General features: G+C 46.6%; 1 protein-coding gene and 1 pseudogene across 1 annotated transcript in view; one reads left to right on the forward strand and one right to left on the reverse strand.

The window, feature by feature from the left end:
• Positions 1–2,570, forward strand: part of LOC113748352 (zinc finger protein 665-like) — a 7,060-nt gene extending 4,490 nt beyond the window's left edge. Inside the window, exon 4 of the mRNA XM_027291836.1 lies at positions 792–2,570. Coding sequence (XP_027147637.1) covers positions 792–1,963 — 1,172 coding nt within the window. The 3' untranslated portion in view covers positions 1,964–2,570. The remainder of the gene's footprint in view (positions 1–791) is intronic.
• Positions 2,571–4,470: 1,900 nt separating this feature from the next.
• The window catches only part of LOC109138471 (NACHT, LRR and PYD domains-containing protein 3-like), a 24,586-nt pseudogene continuing 13,043 nt past the window's right edge, over positions 4,471–16,013 (reverse strand).

The raw sequence follows: 16,013 nt of genomic DNA on the forward strand, positions 1-16,013 counted from the left end.
CGGGGGGCGTCAGCGAGGACACCGTCGTTGAATCATGGATGACTCTCGTTAATGCAGTGTAGGACTCTCGGTTAATAATGAGATCTCGGTTAAATCGGACACTCGTTCGTCATGATGAGGAAACTCATAATAATGAAGGACACTTGTCAGAGTTTGATAACAGTTGGACTATCAAGTATATTGCCACGTTCCACATGTTCCCACTGCACCTGTTCCCCAGAGTCCTCGTGATGAACGAGAGTCCTCATGATGAACGAGTGTCCTCGTGACGAACGAGTGTCTTCATGACGAACCAGAGTCCTCGTGATGAACGAGTGTCCTCGTGACGAACGAGTGTCTTCATGACGAACCAGAGTCCTCGTGATGAACGAGAGTCCTCATGATGAACGAGTGTCCTCGTGACGAACGAGTGTCTTCATGACGAACCAGAGTCCTCGTGATGAACGAGTGTCCTCGTGACGAACGAGTGTCTTCATGACGAACCAGAGTCCTCGTGATGAACGAGAGTCCTCATGATGAACGAGTGTCCTCGTGACGAACGAGTGTCTTCATGACGAACCAGAGTCCTCGTGATGAACGAGTGTCCCCGTGATAAACGAGTGTCCTCGTGATGAACGAGTGTCCCCGTGATAAACGAGTGTCCTCGTGATGAACGAGTGTCCTCGTGATGAGTGAGAGTCCTCATGATGAGCGAGAGTTGTTATGTTAAATTGGTGGTAAAATCCTGATCGGTGACTTCAGGTGTTCAGATGTGTAACAACAGATCTGATGTGTTTCATGTTTCTCCACAGACGTCCAGCAGCTGGTGGTGACCAAAGAAGAAGATGACTCCGTCAGTCTGGACCAGGACGACCCACCAGAACCCACACACATTAAAGAAGAACAGAAGGAGGTCTGGACCAGCAGAGTGCAGCTTCAAGGCCTGGACCAGGCTGATATCATCAAGTTCACATTCTTTCCTGTCACTGTGAAGAGTGAAGAAGACGATGAAGAAGAAGATGAAGAGAAACCTCAGTCCTCACAGCTTTATCAGAGACAAACTGAAGACATGAAAGCTGATGGAGAGGACTGTGGAGGACCAGAACCAGACAGAGACTCAGATCCAGATCATCATGATGAGACTTTAGACTTCTCTGAACCTGAGACTGATGACAGCGATGACTGGAAGAAGAGCAGTGGACCTCAGTCAGGTAACCGTGGGTGTGATCCAGGTGAGAAACCGTTCAGCTGCTCTGAGTGCGGGAAAAGATTCAGCCATAACGCAAACCTGAAGAGACACATGAGGACACACACTGGAGAGAAACCCTTCAGCTGCTCGGTCTGCGGGAAAGAGTTTGCACAAAGCTCAACGCTGACGCTACACCTACGAGTTCACACAGGAGAGAAACCGTTCGCATGCTCGGTCTGTCAAACAAGCTTCAGTCTCAGGAATAATTTGTACACACACATGAGGATGCACACCGGAGAGAAACCCTTCAGCTGCTCAGTCTGCGGGAAAAGCTTCACACAGAGCTCCAGTCTGACCTCACATCTGAGAGTTCACACAGGAGAGAAACCCTTCACATGCTCGGTTTGTCAAACGGGCTTCGGTGACAGAGGAACTCTGTTCAGACACAGGAGTGTCCACACCACCGAGAGACAGTTCAGCTGCTCAGTGTGCGGGAAAGAGTTTCGACAAAAGGGTCACATGATACGTCACATGGGACTCCACACAGGGGAGAAACCTTACAGCTGCGACGTTTGTGACCGAAGATTCACTCGACTGTATACGCTCAAAAACCATCAGTGTGTCGGCCGGCAGGCCTCACAGCTAACAGAGGCTGATGGAGAGGACAGTGACGGACCAGAACTAGAACCAGACGGCCTCTTTAATCCAGATACTCATGAAGAGACGTCACACTTCTCTGAAGTCTGTGAGGAGATCCTCATATCAGGAAACACGAGTTGTAGAGATGCTCATTAAGGTTCATGTGGATGACGCCACGTCAACATTTCAGTTCTGTATATTTAAAATGATCATGTGACCCGTGCTACCGTCAACATTGTGTGTTCCCTTCAGCTTTGTTTGAACGTGGATTGATAGCAGTGTGTGTTGAGAACGGTCGATCTACAGAACAGGCTTCAGATTTCTCACCTGAGTCATTTAAAGTCTGTGATTTGCTGGTAGAAAGGAAACACAGTGTTGCTTTAAAGTCATTCTGCTGTACAAAGTTGTCCTTCTTTTAGAGGTTTGCTGACAGTTACAGGAAATCCCTGTTCAGGATGGTCTTTAATGTAACTTTAAACTCTTTCACACGTTTGACAAACAAGTTCAGTGTAACAATGCATTGTTGAACTTTTCCTCAAGAAGTTTGAATCATAAAACATAGATGGCTCAGTCATGTTGTATAAAGTTCTCTATGTGACGTCACAGGAAAGTTCTTCATGTTCTTTTGACCATATCATCTCCTTGGATCAGCACGTCACACCGATAACTGTTGCTAACATTTTACAGACTTGTTTGGTCTCATCCAGACTGAATGTGTGATTTTTGTCTTCATAAATAAACTTGACTGATGTTCTTATTTCAACTCCAGGTGTAATTATTCTGATGGAGCTCCTGATGGATCAGCTGGATGTTTCTGTGGAATCAGATCCACATATATGAACTGTACACCAAACAGGATGAAACTTGTAGATCTCTGCCAGGTCTCCAGGGTCAGATCTTGGGCTCCGGTCTGCTCTGTTAAGATGTATTAATACTTTAAATCATCAAAGTCACACAACAAACCAACTGAACAAACTGGCCACATGCTGATGAGAATAAGATGATAAGAAGGCTTCAGACTCCTTCAGTCCCAGATCATTTTATTAGTTACTGTAGATCTCCTCACATCTGCCTGCCCGACCTGCTGCTTTCTATCCCTGCACACTTTCATCCATCAGCACATCTTAAAGAAACGATCGTCTACAGAAACATCACCAGCAGTCCAACAGGTGAGAAAAACACTGAGTCAACATCAGATTCACTGTTTTTATTTCTCTTAAATATTCCTTCTGTTCATTATCATTCATTTCTTAATGATCTTATCAGATAATTTCTAGATAAAAACTCGGTGCTTTCAAAAGTAAAAGTATTCATCATGCAGAATGACGCTGTCAGAAATCATAGCACAGCTTGATCAGGCAGTGCTCAGAGGTTTTTAAGGTCATGGCTTCAATGTTCACTCAAGTCTCACATTTTAGTCATTTCGTCTTTATGGACACATAGGAGACGCACACAGGAAACATGGGGGTAGAGAGAGGGGTATGACATGCAGAAAAGGTCCTGTTCGATCCCCAGTTACCCCTGTACAGGTGGTACTGGACCAGCTCTCCATCTAACGGGTCCGATCCTCAGTCCCGTAGGTGTTACCCTCTCAGGACAGTTTAGAGGACTGTTTAAGCTGGTGGCGAGGAGATTCGCCAACCTCTAACTGCCTTCATCCGCACGTCTACCCTGCTTACTCTGATATAGCACCTGACTGAATAGCCCCTGTGGGCCAAGTACTACACTAGCCACGTACGTTCACGGCAGCTCTCCTTTCATTGATCTGGGCACTTGGTATGGTTGCTAGGATAATTTTAGTGGTTTGGGCAGTAATCCCCAAGGGTCTGTTAATTTCTTAGGCTAGAGTAACCCTAACCTTTAAAGATGTTAAATACACTTGTGCCTGATAATTACAACCTTAGGAGATGCTATAAATTTGAGGTCCACAACTTAATCTTTAACTGCAGTAGATATATTCATTGCAAGGTTTAGCAAGGGCAAGCATACAGCTTAATTCATTCAAATCTGACTAAACCTATTTCCTAACATCACTATTCTCATACTAATTACTAATAAAACCTGATACAAAGGCTGCTGCTGAGTTGTTGAGGTTTGTCCAATTTGGAGAGAGGAAGGGAAAGGGTGAAGCGATGATCGGTCGATCCAATCCTTTCACAAGCTGCAGTTTTGACCAAAGCCCAGAAAGTACCCAATGTCCTCAGTCTTTTGTAGGCAGGATGAACGTGAAAAAGAATACTTTGGCCCCGTTGGTGACCCACAGCCGATCGGGGATGGTTGATCCTCCTCGGCAGGGCTCTCTGCTGTCGGGCTGTAGATTCTTGGACTCCCTTCTTGCGATGTTGGGCTGTTCGTCTGTTCCGTCTCTGAAGTTATAAATCTAAGTCCAAAGACTTGAAGCTCCGATGTGGTCGATCGTCCAACGTGTCTTGAACCCAAGCGCCGGCCGAGGGTAACGAGGATAACCGATCTCTGTTGTGCAGTGTCTCTTATACTCCCTGCTCGTCAGACCTTCCCCATCTCAGGCAGTGATGAGTCTTTTGCCCGATTCTATCAGGCAGCAACCACGTATCCATCATCCTCCCTGTTCATCCAGACGCTTCCTGTTTGCTTCGTATAACCCTTCCCGTCTCACGCCTTCTCCTAAGGTTTGGTTGCTCATGTTTCCCTTGCTCAACCCCTCAGCATGATTTAGTTATTATTTCACCTTAGCTACCAACTATTGCAATGATTTCACAATCTCCAGTAGTAACTCTTCAGTTATAATCACACTCTTTTCTTATGGTTACACCTATCTTAACATTTTATTTTTACATTTGTTTAATACAGAATCAGCGGTGTGATCCTGGACACACTCAACTAATCTGTTCAGCAGAGACAATGTTTGTCTAACAGGAGGAGACTCTCCGTCCTACAGACCACACAGAGACACTGAAGAACCAAAACCAGAACCAGGCCAGAGTCCAAACCCAGGATAAAGAGGTTCAGTGAATGTGGTGTTGAAGGTGTGAAGGTGGATCAGTGTGTCAGAGGAGACTCTGTAGAAGGACAGAGAGCCAGCAGGACAGTCCACATACACTGCTACTCTGTGAGAGACCGAGGAGGAGGAGGAGGAGGAGGAGGAGACGATGGATGTTCTTCTGTTATTGTGACTGACAGAGTAACCACCATCAGAGCAGATCAGACTCCAGGACTGATCATTCCATCCAAACACACAGTCATCACTGTATCCCTTCCTTCTGATTCTTCTGTAACTCACTGATATAAAAACGTCTCCTCTCCACTCGACCTCCCAGTAACAGCGACCAGTCAGACCAGTTCTACACAGCAGCTGAGGAAATGAGTCAAATCTGTCTGGATGATCAGGATATGACTGATCCTTCTTCACATACGTCATCTTCCTGTTGTTGTCAGACAGTTTAATCTCTCTGTATACTGTGTTTGTGTCGACTGTGAGTTCACAGGAATCTGATGGAGAGAACAAGACAGTTATTAATCTATCATCTGTTCATTTATTGATGATGACATCAGAGATTTGAAGGAGTGATGTCACAGTTTGAAGATGGTTTGTTTTCATGAATCAAATTAAAAACACACTTACACTTCCTCAGACCTGGTCTCAACCATCGGACTCCAGCAGGCTCCACCCTGAAAGGAGGAGGGGGGTCAGACCAGCACATCCTCTTTCAGCATGCAAACATGGACATTACATCACTCTCAGACACAGTTTGGTGTTTCTGTTCACATGGAGGGTTGGGATTTGATTCATCTGATTCAGTCCAAATCCACCATCTGATTCCTTTTGAATCCTTTATTGAATCTAATCAGGTTTCACTTTCAACATTTGCAGGGAACTCAATTTAGAAAGACCCAAAGTCAAAGGCTCCGGTCCAATAGTCTTTGTGTTCAGGAAGGTTCCTCACTGAGTGAAATACGCAGAAGGATTTAAGTGTCAGCCATGATAAAAGCTGTTTGATTCTCTGAAGAAGGAAAAGACTTCACTGCTTCCTTTCTTGTCCCTTTAGCAGAGGAGACACGGGACCACCTTACCACAGTAGTCCTAACATGTTATATGATCCATCATGTCAACCTTTAATTTAACACTAGTCAAGAGCATCCATAGACAATTTGAAGTTATAATTCATTTTAAGTCACATCTAATGTTTTAATGATTGATGATAGTGCCAGAAGCATATGTGTGTTTTATGAGTGTAGCCGTCTCGTCTTGTCTTGCCTTCTCCCGCTTATCCAGAGTCAGGTCACGGGGGCAGCAGTCTTCACAGGAAGCCAGACTTCCCTCTCCCCGGCCACTTCGTCCAGCTCTTCCGGGGACCCCAAGGCGTCCCAGGGCACGAGAGACAAGTCCCTCCAGCGTGTCCGGGGTCTCCCCGGCTGCCCTCCCAGGAGGACGTGCCGGGAACATCTCACCAGGGAGGCATCCAGCAGGCTATCCTCACTAGATGCCCGAGCCACCTCAACTGGTTTCTCTCGATGCGGAGGAGCAGCAGTTCACTCTGAGCTCCTCGCGGATGGCCGACTCTCACCTATCTCTTAGGGAGAGCCAGCCACCCTGCGAAGGAAGCTTAATTCAGCACTTGTATTCGCAATTCATTCTTTCGGTCACTACCCAAAGCTGCACCAATCTGCCGACAATCTCTCCGCTTCATCCTTCCCTCACTGTGAACAGACCCCGAGATACTGAGGCAGGATCTCATCCCGACCCGGAGGCTGCGCTCCACACTTTTGCGCTGAGAACCATGGCCTCGGACTTGGAGGTGCTGATTCTCATCCCAGCCGCTTCGCACTCGGAGCGAACCGCTCCAGAGAGAGCTGAAGGTCGCGCTCCAATGAAGCCAACAGGACTAGATCATCCACAAAAAGCAGCACATGTAAACTGGTGGGCACCCCTGCACCTCCAGGACCACGCTAAGGGTAGGAGCTGGTCCACGTTCCATGACCAGGACGAAACCCACACTGCTCCTCCGGGATCTGAGGTTCGACACCCTCCTGTCCCCCTTTTTGAAGAGGGGAACCACATCACCCAGAGCACTGCCCCGCGATGTCCACACGATGTTGCAGAGACTGTGTCAGCCAAGACCCCCCACAAAATCCAGAGCCCTGAGAACTCCGGGCGACCTCATCCACCCCGGGGCCTTGCCACCGAGAGTTTTGCACCTCATGACCTCAGCCCAGAGATGGGCGAGACCACACAGGGTCCCCAGAATCTGCTCCTCAGTGGAAGACGTGGTGGTGGGATTGAGGAGGTCTTCGAAGTATCTCTCCACCGACCCAAGACATCCCCAGTGGAGTCAGCAGCACTCCGTCCCCACTGAACACAGTTGACAGTGTACTGCTTCCCCTGCCTGAGCACCGGATGGTGGTCCAGTTTTGCCTCCCCAACGCGCGAGGCCGCACTCCGCTTGGCATGTCGATACCTGTCAGCCTGTTTCAGGAGTCCCACAGGCCAAAGAGGTCTGTAGGACTCCTTCTTCAGCTTGACGGCACCCTCACCACCAGTGTCCACCAGCTGGTACGGGGGCCGTCGTCGCAACAGGCACTGACCACCTTACGGTCACAGCTCCGGTCAGCAACAAGGTCCACTCGGACTCAATGTCCCCCGCCTCCCCCGGGACGTGGGTGAAGCTCTCCCGGAGGTGCGAGTTGAAGCTCTTTCTGACTGGAGATTCAGCCAGACATTCACAGCAAACAGCACAGAACTTTGGGCCTGCCAGGTCTACTGCCATCCTCCCTCACCATCGGAGCCAACACTCCCACCGGTGGTGATCAGTGACAGCTCCGTCCGAGTGTCCAAAACATGTGGCCGCAAGTCCGACGACACACACACAAAGTCTTCATCGAACTGCAGCCAAGGGCATCCTGTGCCAAGTGCACAATACGACACCTAATGCTGACAGGTGTTCGTTATGGACAATCATGAACGACACAGAAGTCCAATAACAAAACCACTCGGGTTCAGATCAGGAGGCCGTTCCTCCCAATCATCACGCCCCTCCAGGTCTCACTGTCGCTGCTCACATGAGCATGAAGTCCCCCAGGAGGACAAGCGCTCTCCAGCACCCCCTCCAAAGACGGGGTGGGTACTCTGAACTGCCATTTGGTGCTAAGGCACAGCGACAGTCAGGACCCATCCCCCCACCCGAAGCGAAGGGACGCTACCCTCTCGTCCACCGGGGTGAACCCCAACGTACAGGCGCCGAGCTGGGGGGAAACAAGCTTTCCCACCCCTGCTGCGCCTCTCCCCGGGGGCAACTCCAGAGTGGTAAGAGCGTCCAATCCCTCCAAGGAAACTGGTTCCGGAGCCCACGCTGTGCGTTGAAGCGAGCCCGACTATATCTAGCAGGTACCTCTTCGACCTCGCCCACCAGCTCAGCTCCCCTCCCCGCCAGAAGGTGACATTCCACTTCCCCAGAGCCAGCTTCTGCAGCCGGGGGTCGGACCGCCAGGGTCCCCGCCTCCCGACTGCCACTCACTCTCTCTGCCGCGCCCCCTGTTACCCCTCCCATGGGTCCATGGGAAGGGCCCATGTCACCTTTCGGGCTGTGCCCGTTGGGCCCCATGGGCAAAGGCCCGGCCACCAGGCCTGGCTCCGGGGGGGGCCGCTGACCCACGTCCGGGCAAGGGAGACCCGCGCCCATTGATATCATATTAATCAGGGGTATGAGGAGGACAGAGGAATCATTTTGAATATTGGACCGCAGACAAAGACTGAGTTTGAAGCTGTCACGAGCTTTGACACAGAAAATGTTTCCAGCTCTTCCTCCTCATCACACTGATTGTCTGTGGCGGCAGCAGGCCTCTTCATACTGAGAGGTGTCCAGTCCCAGTGTGGATCCTCCAGTCCAGCAGACAGCAGCTTAACTCCTGTCTCCTGATGATGTAGCTCAGGTCCAGCTCTCTCAGATGGGAGGGTTGAGCTCAGAGCTGAGCCAGAGAAGTACAGGCCTTCCTCGTGATCAGCACAGCCTACAGCCTGAAAAACACAAAAACAACACATGGAAGATCATCTGAGGGTCCTGCTGCGCAGTCAGATAAAAAGAACTGCTACGGTCTTTAAATGCTCATCAGCTGAATGGTTCATGGACCTGACCTGAGACTTTCCAGTGTACAGTGTGGACTCCCAGTCCAAGCAACAGTGCTTCACTCCGTGAACCGCAGGTCGTTTTACTCAGGTCCAGATCTTTCGACGAGGACTGGGAGCTGAGAACTGAGGACAGAGCTTCACAGCTTCCTCTTAGAGGTTACAGTCACTCTCGGCTGGAAAACAACAGAAAGAAACAAAAAGAAATAATAAGATTTTTTCTCCAGTTAAAGATCTCAGAGTATTTCTTGATGAAATAATCACCTTACAGAGCGTTTCTTGGAGGCTTTGATCACTGGCAGCACCCTCAGAAGACTCCTCTGAAGCAGAGAATTTCTTCAGTCAAACACGTCCAGATCTTTTTGTCTGATGCAGTAGATGGAAGACCAGACGACCACTGAGCAGAGAGAGTTTTCTCTGTAGAGAGCTTCCTGAATCTCAGGACGGTTGGATCTGCTCCACTAGAGAACGATCATTCAGTTCATTCAGACATGTAACAGGTTGATGCTTCTCTCTGCAGAGGGAGTCTCTTCAATCTTCTTCTTGATGTACTTGACTGTTGCCTATTGGTTCTTGAGTCCTTCCTGTCTGTGTCAGCAGACCTCGTAGGAGTCTGATTGGTCTGCAGTGAAAGTCCCAGGAGGAAGCGGAGGAACAAGTCAGGTTGTCCCATTTGACTCTTAGAGCCCTTTTCCACAGCCACATCTTGGTGGATTTGTTTAGGGTTTCTGAATACTTTTAGACCACCTCCTTGTTTTTCTGACTTCTTTCTGACAGCAGAGCAGGCTTGACTCCCCGAGTTTATGAAGGTCAGATGGCATGAAGAGGCACGCAGAACTCCTGAACACTCAGATGGACTGAAGCAGAACACCTGGTCCTGTTGCAGTCCTCTCTCCTCTTTAAAGATCTGTGTGAACACTCCTGGATTACACTGGGCTTGCTGCTTGATGTTGATGCCACACTCTGTCAGGTCTGATTCATAGAAGATCAGGTTTTCCTTTCTGCAGCTGCTTCCAAAAGCCAGTTTTTCCCGAGACTCAATCATCTTCCTCGCTCTCGACTCCAGTGTGGATCTGACCCAGCTCCTCCATCATACTTGAGGTTCTTCACTTTGCACTGAACCACCAGGAAGTGATGTACATCTCAGTCAGGTCCTTGGGCACTCTCTCCTCCCTCCTGGTATTCAACAGATCCTCCAAACTGTAGCAGAGATCCAGCAGAAGACTGGGATGTGGCACAGGATTGGAGCTTCGTGGATGCTTGATGGTGGGAGATGATTCTTCTGGCTGCTCCTCATCTCTGAATCTCTTCTTAAGTACTTATTGTTCTGTGGGTCATTGAAACCCTCTGACCTCTGTCACCATGTCAACACAGTCAGGAGGGATCTGATTGGCTGCTGCAGGTCTTGTGGTTATCCAGAGGCGAGCAGAGGGAAGCAGTTTCCCCCTGATGAGGTTTGTCAGCAGCACATCCACTGAGGTGGACTCTCTAACATCAGTCAGGATGTCAGTGTTGTGGAAGTCCAGAGGAAGTCGACACTCATCCAGACCGTCAAAGATGAACACAACCTGGAAGTCTTGAAACATGCAGATTCCTGCTTCTTTGGTTTCAGTGAAGAAGTGATGAACAAGTTCTACCAAGCTGAACTGTTTCTCTTTCAGCACATTCAGCTCTCTGAAAGTGAATGGAAACATGAACTGTATGTCCTGGTTGGCTTTGTCTTCAGCCCAGTCCAGAGTGAACTTCTGTGTTAAGACTGTTTTCCCAATGCCAGCCACTCCCTTTGTCATCACTGTTCTGATTGGTTCATCTCTTCCAGGTGAGGCTTTAAAGATGTCTTCTTGTCTGATTGTTGTTTCTGGTCTGTCTGGTTTCCTGGATGCTGTTTCAATCTGTCTGACCTCATGTTCATCATTGACCTCTGCAGTCCCTCCCTCTGTGATGTAGAGCTCTGTGTAGATCTGGTTCAGAAGGGTTGGGTTTCCTGTTTTAGCAATCCCCTCAAACACACACTGGAACTTCTTCTTCAGGTTAGATTTAAGTTCACGCTGACAAACTCCAGAATGACTTCCTGAATGAAGACACAACAAATAAGATCATTCAGTGATTCATGAAGAAAATATGACAATGTAATTCCCCTAAAGAATCCATGTAAACATATTAGTGTCCATCTGTTGAGACATCAGTAAACGTCTCATTCATCCATCATGTTAAATCTTTAGAGAAATCCTCTTACTGCTCTGCAGACAGTCAGCCAGCTCCTCCTGCTTCATTCTCCTCAGGAAGTGCAGTGTGATCTTCAGAAATGACTCTCTGCTGCTCCTCCTCTGCTCTTCATCCTCACCGTCCAACACCTCCTCATCCTCCCTCTGACTCTCTAAGCATCCTGGCTCATCTGAACTCAGACCCTTCTGGATCCTCTTCAGCTCGTTCTTCACAAAAGTGACAATGTTCTCCTCCAGCAGCTGGAACAGAATATTATATGAATGACACAATCAAAGTCAAATCATGGAACCAAACATCAGATCCATGTTGGACAGACTGACAGTCCACTGGTCTAAAGAGTGCAGCATGGAGATGATTGTGAACAGAATAGATGTAAAAGTAGTTGTTGTCCATGTACAGACCATAAATATGGAGTCCAGGTGTGTTTGATGCTGCTGGGCAGACTGACCACTGGGAACCTCTGAGCTCTCCTGGTCCACTCTGTGGAGGAATCATGAAGAATGAGCTCACATTATGTCAGTCCACACAGAGACAAACACAAGGTAAATGTCCTTTGAGTTCAAGTGTTGATTCCAACATTGAATCAGATGCTTTCCCCTGACATTAAAGTGTTGGAATGGAATCTTCTGATGTTCACATGGTCTGCAACTGTTTATTGTAAAAACACAAAGAACTGCAAGAGCTTCCAACATACAGTAAGCACACTCCTGTAGAGACCAAAGATAGTGACATTTCCACCATAACCCCTTTGTAGAATCAGACTAACTGGGAGGCAGCGCAGGCCTTCAGGTTGGAGAGGTGCTTAAAGGTCATCAGTCGATCTACTTACGTATACGACAAAGACTGCAGAGAAAAGTGAGAGACTAAAACTTGACTTGACCTCAGTGTACACAGAGAACTTTACTGTAGTGACTGGAGGAAACATTCAACTGAAGCAAAGAGATAAAGACTGATTCTACTGGTCAGTTGTCAGTTTTTGAGCTCAGACTGTCCAACTAGATTTCAGACAACTACTTACTTTTTGTCTGATAAGCTTCTTTGTTTGAAATTAACGAAGTCGCCCTTTGACCGGTCGCTCTTGAAGGACACACAGGTGGGTCCAGGTCCAGGTCCAGATCCATCAGAGTCTGGTCTCTGATGGATCCTGACAGAAAAAACAATTGAAGTCCATGTTTAGTTTATCTTCATCCAAGAAAATACTATATGTAAATACTTTTAAACTTTTACAATTAAAGTTGAATAACTTACTTTTTGTCTGATAAGCTTCTTTGTTTGAAATTAACGAAGTCGCCCTTTGACCGGTCACTCTTGAAGGACACACAGGTGGGTCCAGGTCCAGGTCCAGATCCATCAGAGTCTGGTTTCTGATGGATCCTGACAGAAACAACAATTGAAGTCCATGTTTAGTTTATCTTCATCCAAGAAAATACTATATGTAAATACTTTTAAACTTTTACAATTAAAGTTGAATAACTTACTTTTTGTCTGATAAGCTTTTTTGTTTGAAATTGACAAAGTCACCCTTTGACTGGTCACTCTTGAAGGACACACAACTGGGTTCAGGTCCAGGTCCAGATCCAGGTCCAGCAGAGTCTGGGCTCTGATGGATCCTGACAGAAAAACAATTGAAGTTCATGTTAAGTAAAAGTCTCCCTCCCATTTGAGGTCAGACTGTCTAACAATAATTTCAGGCTGAAAACTACTTACTGTCACACAAATGTTTAAAAGTAACAATGAACTCCTTTGACTGCTCGTAACTTACTTTTTGTCTGATAAGCTTCTTTGTTTAAAATTAACAAAGTCACCCTTCGACCGGTCACTCTTGAAGGACACACAGCTGGGTCCAGGTCCAGCAGAGTCTGGTTTCTGATGGATCCTGACAGAAAAACAATTGAAGTTCATGTTTAGTTTATCTTCACCCATGAAAATACTATATGTAAATACTTTTAAACTTTTACAATTAAAGTTGAATAACTTACTTTTTGTCTGATAAGCTTCTTTGTTTGAAATTAACGAAGTCGCCCTTTGACCGGTCACCTCTTGAAGGACCCACTGGGTTCAGGTCAGGTCCAGGTCCAGCAGAAAAGTCCTGGTCTCTGATTGATCCTGACAGAAAAACAAATGAGTGTTTATGTTTAGTTTATCTTCATCCATGAAAATAACTTTATATAAATACTAAACAATTAAAAGTTAATAACTTACTTTTTGTCTGATAAACTCTTTGTTTGAAATCATGAGGTCACCCTTTGACCGGGCACTTGAGGGACACACAGCTGGGTTAGTCCAGGTCCAGGTCCAGCAGAGTCTGGTCTCTGATGGATCCTGACAGAAAAACATTGAAAGTTTAAATTGTGTTTAGTTTATCTTCATCCATGAAAATACTTTATATAAATACTAACAATTAAAAGTTAATAACTTACTTTTTGTCGATAAACTTCTTTGTTTGAAAGTGACAAGGTCACCCTTTGACCGGTCACTCTTGAAGGACACACAAGCTGGGTTCAGGTTCAGGTCCAGGTCCAGCAGAGTCTGGTCTCTGATTGATCCTGACGAAAAAAATGAAGTTTATGTTTAGTTTATTTCATCATGAAAATACTTTATATAAATATAAACAATTAAAGTTAATAATTCTTTTTGTCTGATAAACTTCTTTGTTTGAAATTCAAGGTCCCCTTTGACCGGTCAACTCTTGAAGGACACACACAGCGGGGTTCAGATCAGGTTCAGGTCTCAAGGCCCAGCAGAGTCTGTCTCGAGTGTGTTGTGGGCCTTCAACAGAACACACACAGAGGCTTTGAGTGATGAATAATGAAATGGTGGAGTGATCTGTGCTGAGCTGTGACATGGAGAAGAGTCTGGACAGTTAGAGATCCTCATCTCACCTCTGAGCTTTGGTCGGCTGTCATGTTCCCCACACAGAGAGCTTTTAGAGGGAGGGACTCCCTCCTCGTCTGTCCTCACTCTGATTCATGCTGCTCAACTCACATCAGCTCACACACACTTTGATCTGGAGAGGAAACACAAATCATTCATGTGCACATGGACTCAGATCATCCGTATCAGCATCAGCTGCTGTACTCTACTATCATCCACTAGATGGCCGCCATGAAAGCTGCAGATGGGCCCACTGCCAGCTGGAATAGCGTGTGTGTGTGTGTGTGTGTGTGTTTGTGTGTGGGTGTGTGTGTGTTGTGTGTGGTGGTGGTCACTGTGAATCCTCTCCTCGCGGTTTCAGTTAAACCAGTTGTGACTTTGGACAAATAAAGAATGAGACGGCACACTTGTTTCCGGTTTTCTAGTGTAACGTAAGGCTGACTACACTTTGTGTTAACCGAGTCACACATTAAACAACCTTGTTCCTTACCTCAGCGGGAGGTTCCACGGAGAAGACTACTGCAACACAACGTTCAGAAGTGGAATGAACCTTTGAACAGAAACACCCAGAGAGACCAGTAGTGTGAATCATTAATCAGATCTGTTATCCTGAAAGGAAGTCGTCATAAAGTGGCTGTTTAATGGCTGCGATCATTTATACCTCAGAGGGCTTGTTTTGATATTGGGCGATCAGAGAAAGCTGTTGGGTTGTTTCTCAAACTACAGTTCTGATCCGTCCCAGTGTTCAAGGTTTGATGGTCAAGTGAGTGTTCGGCCTGTTTGTTGAAGGGGTGTTTCCACAGGGCTCGTGAGCTTGGCCCACTTCTTTTGACCATTTTTTTATCAATACTTTTGGTAAAGATGTGAAAGATGCTGATTTTGCACGGATATGCTGATGACACAGTTATTTATTGCAGTGTATCAACTCTCCTAAAGCGGGTTGACCACTTTGCAATGTGTGTTTAATACTGTAAGCAGAAACATTGGCTCATTAGTGTAAAACGTTGTTCTTAGTGCTGAAAAACCAGTGCATGTGATGCTCTGACCTTAAGCACATGTACAATGCTGGGTAAAAAACTGAGGCGAAGTTAAGTTTTCTATTTTCAGAAACAAGTTGTGTTTCTCTTTCAAGTGTAAAAAACTTTGTTTTGCTGCAACATTTTTAACCTGCTCTTGGAATATGTGGCGATGGGAAATCTGTTGTACATGCGTGCTCCTGCTCGGCTTGCAATATGCTATACAGCTTTAATCAGCATCACTTCAGGTACATCATAATTGTAAAGCTTGACGGACTCAGCCACTGTGAGCTTTTATGCTCGGGTAGGATGGGCTTGTTCAGCACCCAGTGCTATAATTTTCATATCAAAGCGATTCGCGGGTTGCCCAACATACCTCTGTTTTTCGTTTATTTCTAAGTGGGATGGACAATATTCAACTGCATGCAAGGGACTTTTAATATTTTAAATCGAAACAAAGTGGTAAGGAGCGAGGGAAGAGGGCGTGTGGACACTCAGCACCCTCTGACTGAATGTTTGACACAGAAATGTTTTAAAAATCAAAGATATCTTTGAAATGCGTTAAAAAAGATTGAAAGATGTAAGAATGAATCATCGAGCGTAGTTTGTTGTTTTAGCTGAAGTGTTGATTTCATGGCCTTGTATTGTACTTTGAGCATTTTCAGATGCTATGTGTTGGATAGTGTTCTGGTGTGTCCTTGTGTCTGTTTTGTTTGATTGTTCTTGGTTTGTGCTGCTGTCTGTCTCGAACAGGACAACTGCAACTGAAGACAGGATCGGACCAAGTGGTGCAACGTCAACCAGAAAAAAAAAAAAAAACATGAAAACGAGGGAGGAAACTGCAACTGAAGACAGGACGGACCAAGTGTCCACGTCCAACCACACGAACAACGAGGGAGAACTGCAACTGAAGACAGGACGGACCAAGTGGGTCAACGTCAACCACACGAAAACGATGAGGAACTGCAACTGAAGACGAGGATCCGGAACC

Source organism: Larimichthys crocea, chromosome XIX (genome assembly GCF_000972845.2).
Source record: "Larimichthys crocea isolate SSNF chromosome XIX, L_crocea_2.0, whole genome shotgun sequence".
Lineage (NCBI taxonomy): Eukaryota > Metazoa > Chordata > Actinopteri > Sciaenidae > Larimichthys > Larimichthys crocea.